General features: G+C 40.7%; 1 protein-coding gene across 7 annotated transcripts in view; it reads right to left on the bottom strand.

Annotated features, from left to right (window-relative positions):
* Positions 1-8,091, bottom strand: part of TUSC3 (tumor suppressor candidate 3) — a 197,907-nt gene extending 189,816 nt beyond the window's left edge. For 3 of the 7 annotated variants that reach the window (XR_011462856.1, XR_011462857.1, XM_005890957.3), the window contains exon 1: positions 7,728-8,088. Coding sequence is in view for 5 of the 7 variants with exons in the window: in XM_005890957.3 (XP_005891019.1) it covers positions 7,728-7,865 (138 nt within the window). In the remaining 2 variants the exon portion in view is untranslated. Of the gene's footprint in view, positions 1-7,727 lie in introns of all 7 variants that reach the window. The other 4 variants (XM_070364137.1, XM_070364138.1, XM_005890956.3 and 1 more) reach the window with 2 other exon arrangements.
* Between the last annotated feature and the right edge of the window lie 7,609 nt (positions 8,092-15,700).

Genomic DNA, 15,700 nt, shown 5'->3' with positions numbered 1-15,700 from the left:
ATGACTTTCCTTCCAAGGAGTTAAGCGTCTTTTAATTTCATGGCTACAGTCACCATCTGCAGTGATTTTGGAGCCCCAAAGGATAAAGTCTGACACTGTTTCCACTGTTTCCCCATCTATTTCCCATGAAGTGATGGGACCAGATGCACATAAATACTACCTATTTGGTCCACATATGTACATGCGTGCACACACACACACACACACACATACACACACAGACACACAGTGTTAGATGACAAATACATAACTCTTCATGATCTACCTGTCCTCTAGCAGGAGAAACGTTACTCTGACACTAAGCCCAAGGTAAATTTTCTGGTGGATTGGATCATGTTGTTGTTCAGTCACTCAGTCATGTCTGACTCTTTGCAACCCCATGGACTGCAGCATGTCAGGCTTCCCTGTCCTTCACCATCTCCCAGATTTTGCTCAAATCCATGTCCACTGAGTGGGTGATGTCATCCAACCATCTCATCCTCTGTCACTCCCTTCTCCTGCCTTCAACCTTACCCAGCATCGGGGTCTTTTCCAATTGAGTGGGCTCTTCACATGGTCTAATACACCAATAAAACCTGGAGGCTGCTTAAGGTAGTCACAGCCATACTGATGACTCTTATATCCAAACTCACTATTTAAGGCAAAAGACCACGTGCACAAGTAAATATGGCCAAAAAAAAAAGTTAACAAACAACTGATGAATCCGTGGGTCAAGTTTCATGCTGCTGTCCGTTCGTCTCCGCATCCTCCATGTGAAGAGAACACCTACAAGGGGCTGAGCGTGCAGGTGCTGTGTCTATGCACAGGAAACTATGCTGAAGTGCTCATTTTGGCAAAGGTACAGTCCTTTACGTCAGCAGACAGTCACAGGTTTCTACATAACTTGCAAGCACAGGCACTGACTGACTGTTCTACAGCCATCTTTTCAAGGATGTCTGTACAGCACACAACTGTGTGACACGGGGTCCCTTCCAGAACACACAGCAGGTCCGTTCACTTTCTACTTTAATGAAGATGCTGTCTTCCTCTAGAGCTGAAGCCAGATAAGTTTACTGCCCATTATGAAAAATCTGGGTCCACAAGCTCAAGGTTCTCTTCTGCTCCAAAATTTACATTCCTGGTGTCAGCTGGCCTGGGTCACGGGCACAAACGCTGATATTCTGGCAATTCTACTGCTGTAATAAACTGTCCAGCTGTGACCCAGGAGTCCTATGCCTTCTGCCATTACCCATGAGACTGCAGCAGGCGAAACATTCACAGTTACTGACAAGCAGTTTTGGCCATACTAAGACCTGTCATTTCCAATTACTCTTCAAGGAGTTACCGTACACAAAATCTAATCTACATGACACAACAATCTGACATCACCATGACTGCTGTACATGTGGATACATATCAATGTATAATTACTATGCATTTCTTAAAGTTGTGCTCATATGTTTACATGCTATTTCTTCCACCTAAGTTCTCTGGTTAAAAGTAAAATCGAAATCCACTGCTTAGTTTCATCCTTTCCTTACCATTTGCTAAGACAGTAAAGTATTTCAGGGCTGTACCACTAAAAAGTAACTGGATACTGGATACATACATCTTAGTGTTAAATGTGCTTACAGAAGTTATCTCAGAGGCAACTAATAGTGTTACTTCTCTTAAAAAAATGAGTCACTTAATGTTTCATATTGCATGTTCATTGTTACCTACATGTTCTAGCCTGTTAGCTAATCACTTTCTTTGCAGAAAGTATAATATATATTATAGTTGTCCTTCAGTATCTGATGGAAAGACCCTGATGCTGGGAAAGATTAAGGGCAGGAGAAGGGAAGGACAGAGCATGAGATGGTTGGATGGCATCAGACTCGATGGACATGAGTTTGAGCAAACTCTGGGAGTTGGTGATGGACAGGGAAGCCTGGCGTGTGGCAGTCCAAGGGGTCACGAAGAGAAACGACTGAGTGACTGAATTGAACTGATCTGATGAAAAGTAGTTCCAGGATCCAGTATCTGGATCTGTACCAAATCAGTACCAAAATCTGAAACTACTCAAGCTCTTTATCCTACCAAATGGTGGGGGGACAGCTGGCCCTTTGTGTCTGCAGATACAGGATCCACTGATGTGGAGAGCTGACGGCAGCTACTTTTGATGGTGGCAAAGTCACAAGTCCACTGGAAATCATTACAGAATTTGAGCTCTTTTTATACTATTAGAAGAAGTCATTACAGATTGAAACACTTCTAAATGAAGCTAATTAAACAATGTAAGAAACAGAGAAACTGTCAAAATCATGGAAACCCATGAGACACCAGAAATGCTAGTGATATACTATTAAGTAACTAAAGTCTCCCACAAACCCATACCACTTAACATGAGGATTTAAAAATCAATTAACAAGACTGTATTCAACGTAACTAAGGAAGTGGACTATAAAAATCTCTAGTTGATTTTCTTTCCCTATTCACTTATTTCTCTTGACTATATTCTTAAATAAAGAATATAGGAAAGCTAACTATAGTGAGTGAAAATGTCTTCTTGAACAAATAGGTATATACAAATATACACAGACACACACATAGCCATGAATATCACCAACTGTTCCATGATACAAAAACCTCCTTTTGGGAAGTTCTCAAACAATGTAAGAGTTTGGAATTCCCAGTGTTTCAAAATAAAATAAGTAACAGACAATTTATTCCATAAACCATAATTTAGTTATTACAAAGTCAGTTAACTTAGCAAAAAAAAATGTTACATATTTTAGGATTTCATTATGTCTTTCCTCTTTCATTTAAATCAGGACACATAATTACAGCACCCAAATTACTGATCATTTGTTATGTGCATTGTACTAAACACTTTAAATCTAGTCTTATTTAATCCCAACAACCCTGAAATGTAGGTATTATGTCTGTATTTTTAAGAAACATAACTAAAATTCAGGAAGTTAAGTGATTTAAAATCAAATAATTAGACAGGATATGAATTGTAACCACACCATCAATTCTATTAAAACACCTATAATGGTACTATTACTGTCATAAATGTGACTTCCTTAAAAGCACCCAGTGTCCAGTTTCTGATTCTAGGTTCAACTGTAGGTTTCCATTTGGATTCCCCAGCACAAAAGTAAACACCATCCATGCCAAGTCAGATATTCTGGCACTTATGTTAGTAGTATTTATTGTAGTAAATTAAGTTCCAACTGTTATATTTTTCTGGTTCAATGGTGTCAAATCTCATACTGCACATCAGGTTCTAATCTCAGCAAAAAACCAACCAATCAACCACATCTGGTCAAAACAACACTGTAATAGTCCTAGAAACATAAAACTCTTTGAGACTAATCACTTTCCAGTAATGCCAATAAAGAATGTTTTTCTCTCAGCATTTGAAGAGACCAGCGTTCGGATTTTTTTTTTTAATTATAGGATAATTGCTTTACAGAATTTTGTTTTCTGTCAAACCTCAACATGAATCAGCCATAGGTATATATATGTTCCTTCCCTCTTGAACCTCCCTCCTATCTCCCTCCATCCCACCCCTCTAGGTTGAAATAGAGCCCCTGTTTGAGTTCCCTGAGACATACAGCAAACTCCCATTGGCTATCTATTTTATATATGGTAATTTTAAGTTTCCATGTTACTCTTTCCATACATCTCACCCTCTCCTCCCTTCTCCCCATGTCCATAAGTCTATTCTCTATGTCTGTTTCTCCACTGCTTCCCTGAAAATAAATTATTCGGTACCATTTTTCTAGACTCCATATATATGCATTAGTATATGATATTTATCTTTCTCTTTCTGACTTACTTCACTCTGTATAACAGGCTCTAGGTTAATCCACCTCACTAGAAATGACTCAAAGTTGTTCCTTTTTATGGCTAAGTAATACTCCACTGTGTCTATGTACCACAACTTCTTAATCCATTCATCTGTCAATGGACATCTAGGTTGCTTCCATGTTGTAGCTTTGAAAATAGTGCTGCAATGAACATTGGGGTACATGTGTCTTTTTCAATTTCAGTTTCCTCAGGGTATATGCACGCCTAGGAGTGGGACTGGTTGGTCATACGGTGGTTTTACTCCTAGTTTTTTAAGAAATCTCCATACTGTCTTCTCTAGTGGCTGTATCAATTTACATTCCCACCAACAGTGCAAAAGGGTGCCCTTTTCTCCACACCCTCACCAGCATTCATTGTTTGTAGACTTTGATGGTGGACATTCTGACCGGTGTGAGGTGATATTTCCTTGTAGTTTTGATTTGCATTTCAATTGCACTCATCTCACACGCTAGTAAAGTAATGCTCAAAATTCTCCAAGCCAGGCTTCAGCAATATGTGAACCGTGAACTTCCAGATGTTCAAGCTGGTTTTAGAAAAGGCAGAGGAACCAGAGACCAATTTGCCAACATCCGCTGGATCATGGAAAAAGCAAGAGAGTTCCAGAAAAACATCTATTTCTGCTTTATTGACTATGCCAAAGCCTTTGACTGTGTGCATCACAATAAACTGTGGACAATTCTGAAAGAGATGGGAATACCAGAACACCTGATCTGCCTCTTGAGAAATCTGTATGCAGATCATGAAGCAACAGTTAGAACTGGACATGGAACAACAGACTGGTTCCAAATAGGAAAAGCAGTTCGTCAAGGCTGTATATTGTCACCCTGTTTATTTAACTTATATGCAGAGTACATCATGAGAAACGCTGGACTGGAAGAAACACAAGCTGGAATCAAGATTGCCGGGAGAAATATCACTAACCTCAGATATGCAGATGACACCACCCTTATGGCAGAAAGTGAAGAGGAACTAAAAAGCCTCTTGATGAAAGTGAAAGTGGAGAGTGAAAAAGTTGGCTTAAAGCTCAACATTCAGAAAACTAAGATCATGGCATCTGGTCCCATCACTTCATGGGAAATAGATGGGAAAACACTGGAAACAGTGTCAGACTTTATTTTTCTGGGCTCCAAAATCACTACAGATGGTGACTGTAGCCATGAAATTAAAAGACGCTTACTCCTTGGAAGGAAAGTTATGACCAACCTAGATAGCATATTCAAAAGCAGAGACATTACTTTGCCAATAAAGGTTCGTCTAGTCAAGGCTATGGTTTTTCCAGTGGTCATGTATGGATGTGACAGTTGGACTGTGAAGAAGGTTGAGCACCGAAGAATTGATGCTTTTGAACTGTGGTGTTGGAGAAGACTCTTGAGAGTCCCTTGGACTGCAAGGAGATCCAACCAGTCCATTCTGAAGGAGATCAGCCCTGGGATTTCTTTGGAAGCAATGATGCTAAAGCTGAAACTCCAGTACTTTGGCCACCTCATGAGAAGAGCTGACTCACTGGAAAAGACTCTGATGCTGGGAGGGATTGGGGGCAGGAGGAGAAGGGGACGACAGAGGATGAGATGGCTGGATGGCATCACTGACTCCATGGATGTGAGTCTCAGTGAACTCCGGGAGTTGGTGATGGACAGGGAGGCCTGGCGTGCTGCGATTCATGGGGTCGCAGGGAGTCGGACACGACTGAGCGACTGATCTGATCTGATCTGATCTGAATGAACGATATTAAGTATCTTTTCATGTATTTGTTAGCCATCTGTATGTCTTCTTTGGAGAAATGTCTGTTTAGGACCATAGTTTTGTAACTGAGCATCAGAAAGAGAACTAGACTACATTTCAGAAATATGCATGCTCATTTGGTAAAGCGTTAAAATTTCAGCTATTTGTTATTTTGCTCTTTTCCTTAAATATGTATATTCTACAATATCACCATGTAGCAGTATTAGACTCTCCTATTTAAGAGAAAGAAAAGTTTTGGAAGACATCCTTTTTTAATCCTTAACAAGTTTCTCCAAAATATTGCATTTTTAAAATACCTTTTATAAAAAGAATTTAATGGAAACAGATTTTCGTAATTTATGAAAGTTAGAGTTAGTCACTCAGTCATGTCCGACTCTTTGTGACCCCATGGACTGTGGCCACCAGGCTCCTCTGTCCATAGAATTCCCGAAAGAATACCGGAGTGGGTTGCTGTTTCCTTCTCCAGGGCATCTTCCCAACCCAAGGATCGAACCCAGGTCTCCCACATTGCAGGCAGACTCTTTACCAACTGAGCCACCAGGGAAGCCACTTACACTAAATTAATGCATGTTGTCACATGTTAAAGTAGTCATATTTAGAGATGCTAAGATGCTTTGAAGATGTGCACTTTACAGACCTCTTTGGGGGCTTTTTTTTTCTTTCAACTGAAAGTAACCGTACTCACAGAAATCTTTCTAGGAGACAAATCATTAGAATTTTCCTGGAGTTCCTCATCGTTTTAATTGCCCTCTGCTTTGGTAATCCACACAAAAACTACTTTTCAAATCTCCTCCTTTTCTCAAGAAAAACTATGAAATCTAAAACTCTAAGAATGTATATAAATAGCAAGCGGTAGGGGGAAAAAATCGTTATATTTGTAAATACAGTCTTAAGTTAACAGTGGTTCTTCACCAAAAATCCAGAACTCCACCAAGAATTTCGCTAAGGCCTATTTTCATGTTAAAATTTAAAAAGTTAAAGGGAAGAAAATATTTTAATCCAAAGTTGTTTCAAGCAAAGAGTACCAGAATTATTTTGTGTGTGAGGATTTTTTTTCACGCTCTCAACCCAGTTATCAAGAAAGCTGCGGTAACATTTGAAACTTCAATTAGACCCAGGTGTATGTAAATAAAACTTCACCGGGAAAAACCATTTTGAAAAAACCTCATTAATATGAGGAGACGCTCTCACCAAAATGACGTACAATTAGAAACCTTACTCACATTTCCGAATAATTTTTTTTTTCTAATCCTTATAGATCGAGCATCCAAGGTAAAAGTTATCCAAGGACAACTGAAATTCACAAATAACTCGACAGTTACTTTAAATACAGTTACTTCAATCCTCGCCCTCGTCAAAGTTGTGCGTGTGTGCTGTGTTCTTGTCGCCACCCCACGACTGAAGCCCACCAGGCTCCTCGGTCCATGGGATTTCCCAAGCAAGATTCTGGAGTGAAATGCCATTTCCTCCTCCAAAGAATCTTCCCGACCCAGGGATCGAACCGAGCCTCCTCTGGCTCCTGCACTGACAGGCGAATTCTTTACCACTGAGCCACCAGAGAAGCCCCTCATCAAAGTTATTAGAGGGCTAGGACTGAGGTCAGGTGATCTGAATTTCACAAACAAATGTGTGCAACCTAAATAATGTGAGGTTACTGGCACAATTATACCGTTAATTTAACCTAAGGAAAAATATACAGCTTTACAAAGGTTTAATAAAACACAGAATAACTTTAAACAGTCTCAATATGCTCTGTTGCCTCCTAAATGGATAACGAAGGGCGCGGGATAATGAACACAAGGAACAAACCGATGCAGCTTCAAATATTCCTAAACGGTATTTTCACATCCAACACACCCCTTTTTACTGACTCAGGGGCCCCGAAGCTTAGCCTTCAACTAAGGGTCAAAAGCGCGCCGTGACCTAAGAGCGAGGGGCTTGGCGTTGTTTTCTGAGGAAGGACATGGCAACCCCACTTTTGAAACTGTGGGGCTCAAAGGACATGCGCAAAGGCCTGCCCGCCGACTCCGCCAGCACCCCCAAAAACAGCCATCGCCCACGCCCGGCGGCCCATCTGCCTAGCAACGCGGCTCGCCCGCTCGGACCCGCCCCGGCCCTCCCAGGAATGCCCACGGGATTCGTCCTACCTCCTTTTTCTTCTGTCCTCCGCCGAGCTGGATGCACAGGAGCAGCAGGAGGAGGAGGAAGGGGAAGCTCCCGGTGGGGAGATACCGCGGCCGCCGCCCCGCCTGCCTCCGGCGTGAAGGAGCGCCCCTGGCACCCATCGCCGCAGGGCAGTGTCTCCTCCACGCGCGGTAACCGTGCGCGCCCAGCTCCTACCGGCGCCCTATACCTGCCAGGCCAGCCTCCGGGAGCCCCCTGCCCGTGCCCCCGTGGATGCCTACGGCCTCGCCGCGGAGCGAGGAACCAACGGAGGACGCTGAGGAGAAAACTGACGGCGCATCCGGTTCACCGGGAGAGGAGACCTGGAAAGACCCGGGATGGGGCAGGAAGTGGGCGTGGCCAGGGAGCGGGGGCCTCGGCGAGCCGCGCTGCGCGGCGCACGCAGCCCGCGATCTGTCGGAGACCCGCGCGGCGGCGGAGGGCGTGGTCCTCTTTGCCGGCTCGCCGATCGGAACCCTAGGCTGACCTGCCGCTGAAACCAGCACCTGCTCCCAGGGATATTGAAGGATCTTGTTTATCCAACGCTCTACCTGGAACCAGAGACATACATAATAAAATTGCCTTCTTCGGTGATGGAGAAGATCTCTGAGGAATTAGTAAGGATCTGGTCCTTCTAGCTCATGGCAACCCTCTGATCTTCTTGGGACGTTTTTACTCAAAAATAGTTCAGAGAATTGAATGATATTGTGATCAGAGTATTCTATAACAGTATCTTTTCCTACTTGTTGTGAACATAGTTTCTTAGCATGTAACATGAACAAAAATTTAAAGTAAGAATAAGTGATGCTGCATATTATCTCCTTCTAGCAATGATTATTTATCCACAGGTACATAAACTAATTTTTAAATGCTTTATCTTTACGAGGAATGTTTTCTCGATACAGTTTTGCTTTTCGTGTTTATTAGTTTTCTCAAATTCATCATACATGTTATTTTGATAAATTGGGTACTACTAATAATAACCAACGATAACAGTACAAAACATAAAGTTTAATATAGCCTTATGGTCACAGAAGTTTCTTTAAATCAAATTTCGATTTATACAACTCTTTTTGCAGAGAAGAATGACTTTCCACCATAAAAAAAAATCAATAAAAGACTTCCAAGCATAAAAAAGGTATATCAGGTTAAAATTCTATCAGATTATACTGCCTGTGGGAGAGCAAATGGATTCAATCACCTTGAAGAACTGTTTGGCAGTATCTGCTAAAGCTAAATACACCTAACCAAGATCCCAGAGTTCCACATAAGCATATGTTCACTGAGTGACGTGTAAAAATTTGGATAGCTGCTTTATTCAAAAAAGGCCCAAGCTGCAAAGAGACCAAATATCCATCAACAGTAAAATAGAGAAATAATTTCTGATACAGTAACTTTGGCCACCTCATGAGAAGAGCTGACTCACTGGAAAAGACTCTGATGCTGGGAGGGATTGGGGGCAGGAGGAGAAGGGGACAACAGAGGATGAGATGGCTGGATGGCGTCTCTGACTCAATGGATGTGAGTCTCGGTGAACTCCGGGAGTTGGTGATGGACAGGGAGGCCTGGCGTGCTGCGATTCATGGGGTCGCGAAGAGTAGGACACGACTAAGCGACTGATCTGATCTGATCTGATCTGAGGGATGCATATTTGGCTTCCTGTAGTTAGTCTTAAATTGGAGGCATGGCCAAAAATTAGGGAGACTGTCAGTTATTAATCAAGTACTGGCCATTTGGGATCAATTGTTAGAGAAGTCATGGTTTGTTCTTGAAAAGTGAAAGTCGCTCAGTCATGTCCAACTCTTTGCGATGCCATGGACTATACGGTCCATGGAATTCTCCAGGCCAGAATACTGGAGTGGGTAGCCTTTCCTTTCTCCAGGGGATCTTCCCAGCCCAGGCATCTAACTCAGGTCTCCCGCATTGCAGGTGAATTCTTTACCGGCTGAGCCACAAGGGAAGGTCATTAACAAACAATAAAGTGTTAACTTCCCTGGTGGTCCAGAGGCTAACACTCTGTGCTCCCAATGCAGGGGGTTTGGGGCTTGGGTTTGATCCCTGGTCAGGTAACAAGATCCCACATGCAGCAACTAAAACCTGGACAGCCAAATAAATAAATATACATTTTAAAAAGAGGTGGTCCAGAGGCTAAGACTCTATGCTCCCAATGCAGGGGGCTTCAAGCTTCAGTTTGACCACTGGTCAGGGAACTAGATCCCACATGCTGCAACTAAAATCCTGGACACTGCCACTAAAACCTGGACAGAAAATACAGAAATATGCATTTTTAAAAGAGATCTAATAGTTCAGTTACTCAGTCATGTCCGACTCTTTGCGACCCCATGGAATGCAGTATACCAGGCTTCCTTGTCCTCACCAACTCCTGAAGCTTGCTCAAAGTCATGTCCATCAAGTCCATGATGCCATCGAACCAGCTCTGTTGTCCCCTTCTCTTCTCACCTTCAGTCTTTCCCAGCGTCAGGGACTTTTCCAGTGAGTCAGTTCTTCGCATCAGGTGGCCAAAGTATCGGAGTTTCAGCTTCAGCATCAGACCTTCCAATGAATATTCAGGACTGATTTCCTTTAGGATGGACTGGTTGGATCTCCTTGCAGTCCAAAGGACTCTCAGGAGTCTTCTCCAACACCACAATTCAAAAGCATCACTTCTTCAGCACTCAACTTTCTTTATGATCCAACTCTCAAATCCATACATAACTACTGGAAAACCATAGCTTTGACTAGACGGACCTTTGTTGGCAAAGTAGTGTCTCTGCTTTTTAATATGCTGTCTATATTGGTCATACCTTTTCTTCCAAGAAGCAAGCGTCTTTTAATTTCATGGCTGCAGTCAACCATCTGCAGTGATTTTGGAGCCGAAGAAAATAAAGTCTGTCACTGTTTCCATTGTTTTTCCACCTATCTGCCATGAAGTGATGGGACCGGAGGCCATGATCTTCATTTTTTGAATGTTGAGCTTTAAGTCAGCTTTTTCAACTCTCCTCTTTCACTTCCATCAAGAGGCTCTTTAGTTCCTCTTTGCTTTCTGCCATAAGGGTGGTGTCATCTGCTTATCTGACGTTATTGATATTTCTCCAGGTAATCTTGATTTCAGCTTGTGCTTCAACCAGGCTGGCATTTTGCATGATATACTCTGCATGTAAGCTAAATAAGCAGGGTGATAATATACAGCCTTGACGTACTCCTTTCCCAATTTTGAACCAGTCTGTTATTTCATGTCCAGTTCTAATTGTTGCTTCCTGACCTGCATACAGATTTCTCAGGAGGCAGGTCAGGTGGTCTGGTATTCCCATCTCTTTAAGAATTTTCCACAGTTTGTTGTGATCCACACAGTCAAAGACATTGGTGTAGTCAATAAAGCAGGAATAGATGTTTTTCTGGAACTCTCTTGCTTTTTTGATGATCCAACGGATGTTGGCAATTTGATCTCTGGTTCCTCTGCCTTTTCTAAATCCAGCTTGAATATCTGGAATTTCATGGTTCATATACTGTTGAAGCCTGGCTTGGAGAATTTTGAGCACTACTTTGCTAGCATGTGAGAGAGTGGAATTGTGTGGTAGTTTGAACATTCTGTGGTGTTGCCTTTCTTTGGGATTGGAATGAAAACTGAACTTTTTCAGTCCTGTGGCCACTGCTGAGTCTTCCAAATTTGCTGGCATATTGAGTGCAAGACTTTAACAGCATCACCTTTTAGGATTTGAAATAGCTCAACTGGAATTCCATCACCTCCACTAGCTTTGCTCCTAATGACGCTTCCTAAGACCCACTTGAGTTTGCATTCCAGGATGTCTGACTTTGGTGAGTGATCACACCACTGTGGTTCTCTGGGGTCATTAAGATCTCTTTTGTTAGTTCTTCTGTGTATTGTTGCCACCTCTTCTTAATATCTTCTGCTCTATTAGGTCCATACCATTTTTGATCTTTTTGTGCCCATCTTTGCATGAAATGTTCCCTTGGTATCACTAATTTTCTTGAAGAGACCTCTAGTCTTTCCCATTCTATTGTTTTCCTCTAATCCTTTGTATTGTGAGGAAGGCTTTCTTATTTCTCCATGCTATTCTTTGGAACTCTGCATTCAAATGGGTATATCTTTCCTTTTCTTCTTTGCCTCTAGCTTCTCTTCTTCTCTCAGCTATTTGTAAGGTTGTCTCCTCAGACAACCATTTGTCATTTTGCATTTCGTTTTCTTAGGCATGGTCTTGATCACTGCCTCCTGTACAATGTCATGAACCTCCGTCCATAGTTCTTCAGGTACTGTCTATCAGATCTAATCCCTTGACTCTATTTGTCACTTCCACTGTAAAAGTGTAAGGGATTTGATTTAGGTCATACCTGAATGGCCTCATGGTTTTCCCTACTTTCTTCAATTTAAGTCTGAATTTGGCAATAAGGAGTTCATGATCTCAGCCACAGTCAGCTCCTGGTCTTGTTTTTTCTGACTGTATAGAGCTTCTCCATGCTGCTGCTGCTGCTGCTAAGTCGCTTCAGTCGTGTCCGACTCTGTGTGACCCCATAGACGGCAATCCACCAGGCCCTGCCGTCCCTGGGATTCTCCAGGCAAGAACACTGGAGTGGGTTGCCATTTCCTCCTCCAATGCATGAAAGTGAAAAGTGAAAGTGAAGTCGTTCAGTCATGTCCAACTCTTAGCGACCCCATGGACTGCAGCCTACTAGGCTCCTCTGTCCATGGGATTTTCCAGGCAAGAGTACTGGAGTGGGGTTCCATTGCCTTCTCCCAGAGTTTCTCTATATTTGGCTGCAAAGAATATAATCAATCTGATTTCAGTATTCACCATCTAGTGATATCCATGTGTAGAGTCTTCTCTTGTGTTGTTAGAAGAAGGTTTTTGCTATGACCAGTGCATTCTCTTGGCAAAATTCTGTTAGCCTTAGCCCTGCTTCGTTTTGTACTCCAAAGGCCAAATTTGCCTGTTACTCCAGATATCTCTTGTCTTCCTACTTTTGCATTCTAGTCCCCTATAATGAAAAGGACATCTTTTGGGGATGTTAACTCTAGAAGGTCTTGTAAATCATAGAATCGTTCAACTTGAGCTTCTTCAGCATTACTAGTTGGGGCATAGATTTGGATTACTGTGATAAGCTTCCATAAGCCTCTTATCCATATCCCTCAGAGGGCAGACAGAATGCAAACCACAATCACAGAAAACTAATCAAACTATCACCTTGTCTAACTCAATAAAACTATGAGCCATGCCAGATAGGGCCACCCAAGACGGACAGGTCATTGTGGAAAATTCTGACAAATGTGGTCCACTAGAAAAGGGAATGGCAAACCACTTCAGTATTCTTGCCATGAGAACCCCATGAGTAGTATGAAGAGGCAAAAAAAGGTATGACACTGAAAGGTCTGACATTTAGCAACTGTTAAATATACAACACAATAGTTATTAGAGCTAAGCAGTCTAGTCCAACTTAAAGCAACCTGCTTTAATGGGTTATGATAGACAAGGGGTTGGTTTCCTGAGCAAGCTGCTGCAGGTTGTTTTTATATATATATATTTTTTTATATATGATCTGTTTTTATATATGATCTGGCCGTTGTTGGTTATTATATTTATTATCCCAGATTAGAAGTCAGGATAGTGAAAGAGGTCCCAAGAGAAAACTCTGCAATGCTAAAAATATTCTACGACCTATTTCTTCATCTGAATGCTGGTTATTACATGAATGCATGCTCTTCATAAAAATCTATTGAGCCAGAAACTTATGATGTATTTATGTGTATTATATCTCAATACAAAAGCTACTTTTTAATAAAGAATTTTATGAAAAGCATATATTTAAAATCCCTTGGAGGCAACAAGCTGAAAATACAAGTTCAGAATCATAAAAATGTAATATAAAGTATTCAACTATTAAAAAGAAGAGCTCCTTTTTGTTAATTTTTAATGGATAATGATGACCATCATTTCTATACTTCAAAAATATTTAAAAGAATGCTGTGACTTTTATTATTTAGATATCAGTATTTAAAACTTGTGGGAAATGGTTTCTTTGCAACTATTTAAACTTAGGATGAAATGTTTAGATATTTCCTTTAAAATGCACAAAAGGATATCTAGTCTTCCATATTTAGAGAGATGTTATCAAAGCATTTTTGAAGACTAAATTCTGGACATTCCTGCCTCTGTCACTATTGCATCCTTTTGCAATAATAACATTGTCTATATTCCTTGCCCTTCAAAATCTTGCCCATCTTTCAGTGAACAACTCAGATATCACCTCTTCGTGATTCCTGATTCCTAGCCAGCAGTAGTCAATGTCTCCTTTTGCTTCCATAGATATTTGTAAGTTGCTTATATAAAAACACATATTTAGCATTTGATATAGTTGTCAAAAAATACAAGATATACATTAATATTAATTATGTCATAATTAACTAAGGATTAAAAAATTATAGTCTTGTCAAACACACTAAAATAAAGTTATGATTACTGGGATCTTAACTGTTCTTTCAAAATAAGCAATCTTTTAAAAAATGATTTGAAAAGACAAAAAAAACTGTGATGAAAATGAACTGTTAATCTAGGCATAAAATAACAGGTGATTTTACAAAAAAGTTTAAAGTTATAATTTAACTCTTCTGTACATTATTCTGGAAGAAATATGTATATGGTAAATGATTTACTAACATATCTTCCTTATATATGTACTTAAGGTATAAAATGCATAAATCTGTAAATACAAACTTTTAACTGTAGGTTTAAAATATAACCTATCAGTGTATTAAATAAAACAATGTATATATCATATAAATGTACTATATTGAAAAACTATGATAACTTTCCTAATAAACAAAAAATTGCATGCATTATTTTTGTACACTTATTTGTCTAACTCTATAATCAGAGTGCCTAGAATAGTCAACCATTTAAATACCTCTTCAACTAAAGTAGCTACTTTTCTTTCCTCCAGACACAAGAGAAAACTAGAAGATGGAAAAGTAAGAAGGGTTTAGGTATCTTTTCTTCAAAAGCACTTATTTCTTAAGGTACTAGTTTTATAGTAAAGCAGCAAAAACCACCTATGCATACATGCACACATACATATATATAATTCACAGATATTTGCGTATTTGGCCGATCTCAGCTATTCTAAGAAGTAAAGGTAAATTAAAATTATGTTTACTGATTGTGATATTGTGATTTATAAGAAATATATATTAGGCCTTCATCCTGTAAATGGCACAGGGTTCCTAAAACTCTTGGAACTACCTAAATGATGAGAGTGAGAGAAGTGTCTTTTGTATTAATAACATTGATAAGGTGAGATCTGGAAAGCACCTAAGAATGGGGCTAGTTGCCAGGAGAGGCCACGAGGTGATTGAAGAAACTTTGTTGAAACTTTCAGTCTCTCCATCTGACCTCTGGCAGGGGAGGAGAGAAAGGGACTGGAGGGTAAATCAATCCCAGATGACAGTACTTTAAACAACCATACCTACCTAATAAAAGCCAGCGTTCAGCGAGCTTCTGGGTTGGTGAACACATGGAGATTTGGGGAAAATGATGCACTTGGAGATGACATGGGAGCTCTACTCGCCTTAGCTCATCCTTGTCCCTATGCATCTCCTCCATGTGACTGTTCCCAACTTACATCCTTTTCTAATAAACCTAATACATAAAATGCTTAATAAGTAGTAAGATTGCCAGGAGAAATATCAATAACTTCAGATATGCAGATGACACCACCCTTATGGCAGAAAGTGAAGAGGAGCTAAAAAGCCTCTTGATGAAAGTGAAAGAGGAGAGTGAAAAAGTTGGCTTAAAGCTCAACATTCAGAAAAATAAGACCATGGCATCTGGTCCCATCACTTCATGGGAAATAGATGGGGAAACAGTGGAAATAGTGATAGACTTTACTGTTTTGGGCTCCAAAATCACTGCAGATGGCAATTGCAGCCATGAAATTGAAAGACACT

This window comes from Bos mutus, chromosome 27 (genome assembly GCF_027580195.1).
Source record: "Bos mutus isolate GX-2022 chromosome 27, NWIPB_WYAK_1.1, whole genome shotgun sequence".
Classification (NCBI taxonomy): domain Eukaryota; kingdom Metazoa; phylum Chordata; class Mammalia; order Artiodactyla; family Bovidae; genus Bos; species Bos mutus.
This window is presented reverse-complemented; position numbering and strand designations above follow the sequence as displayed.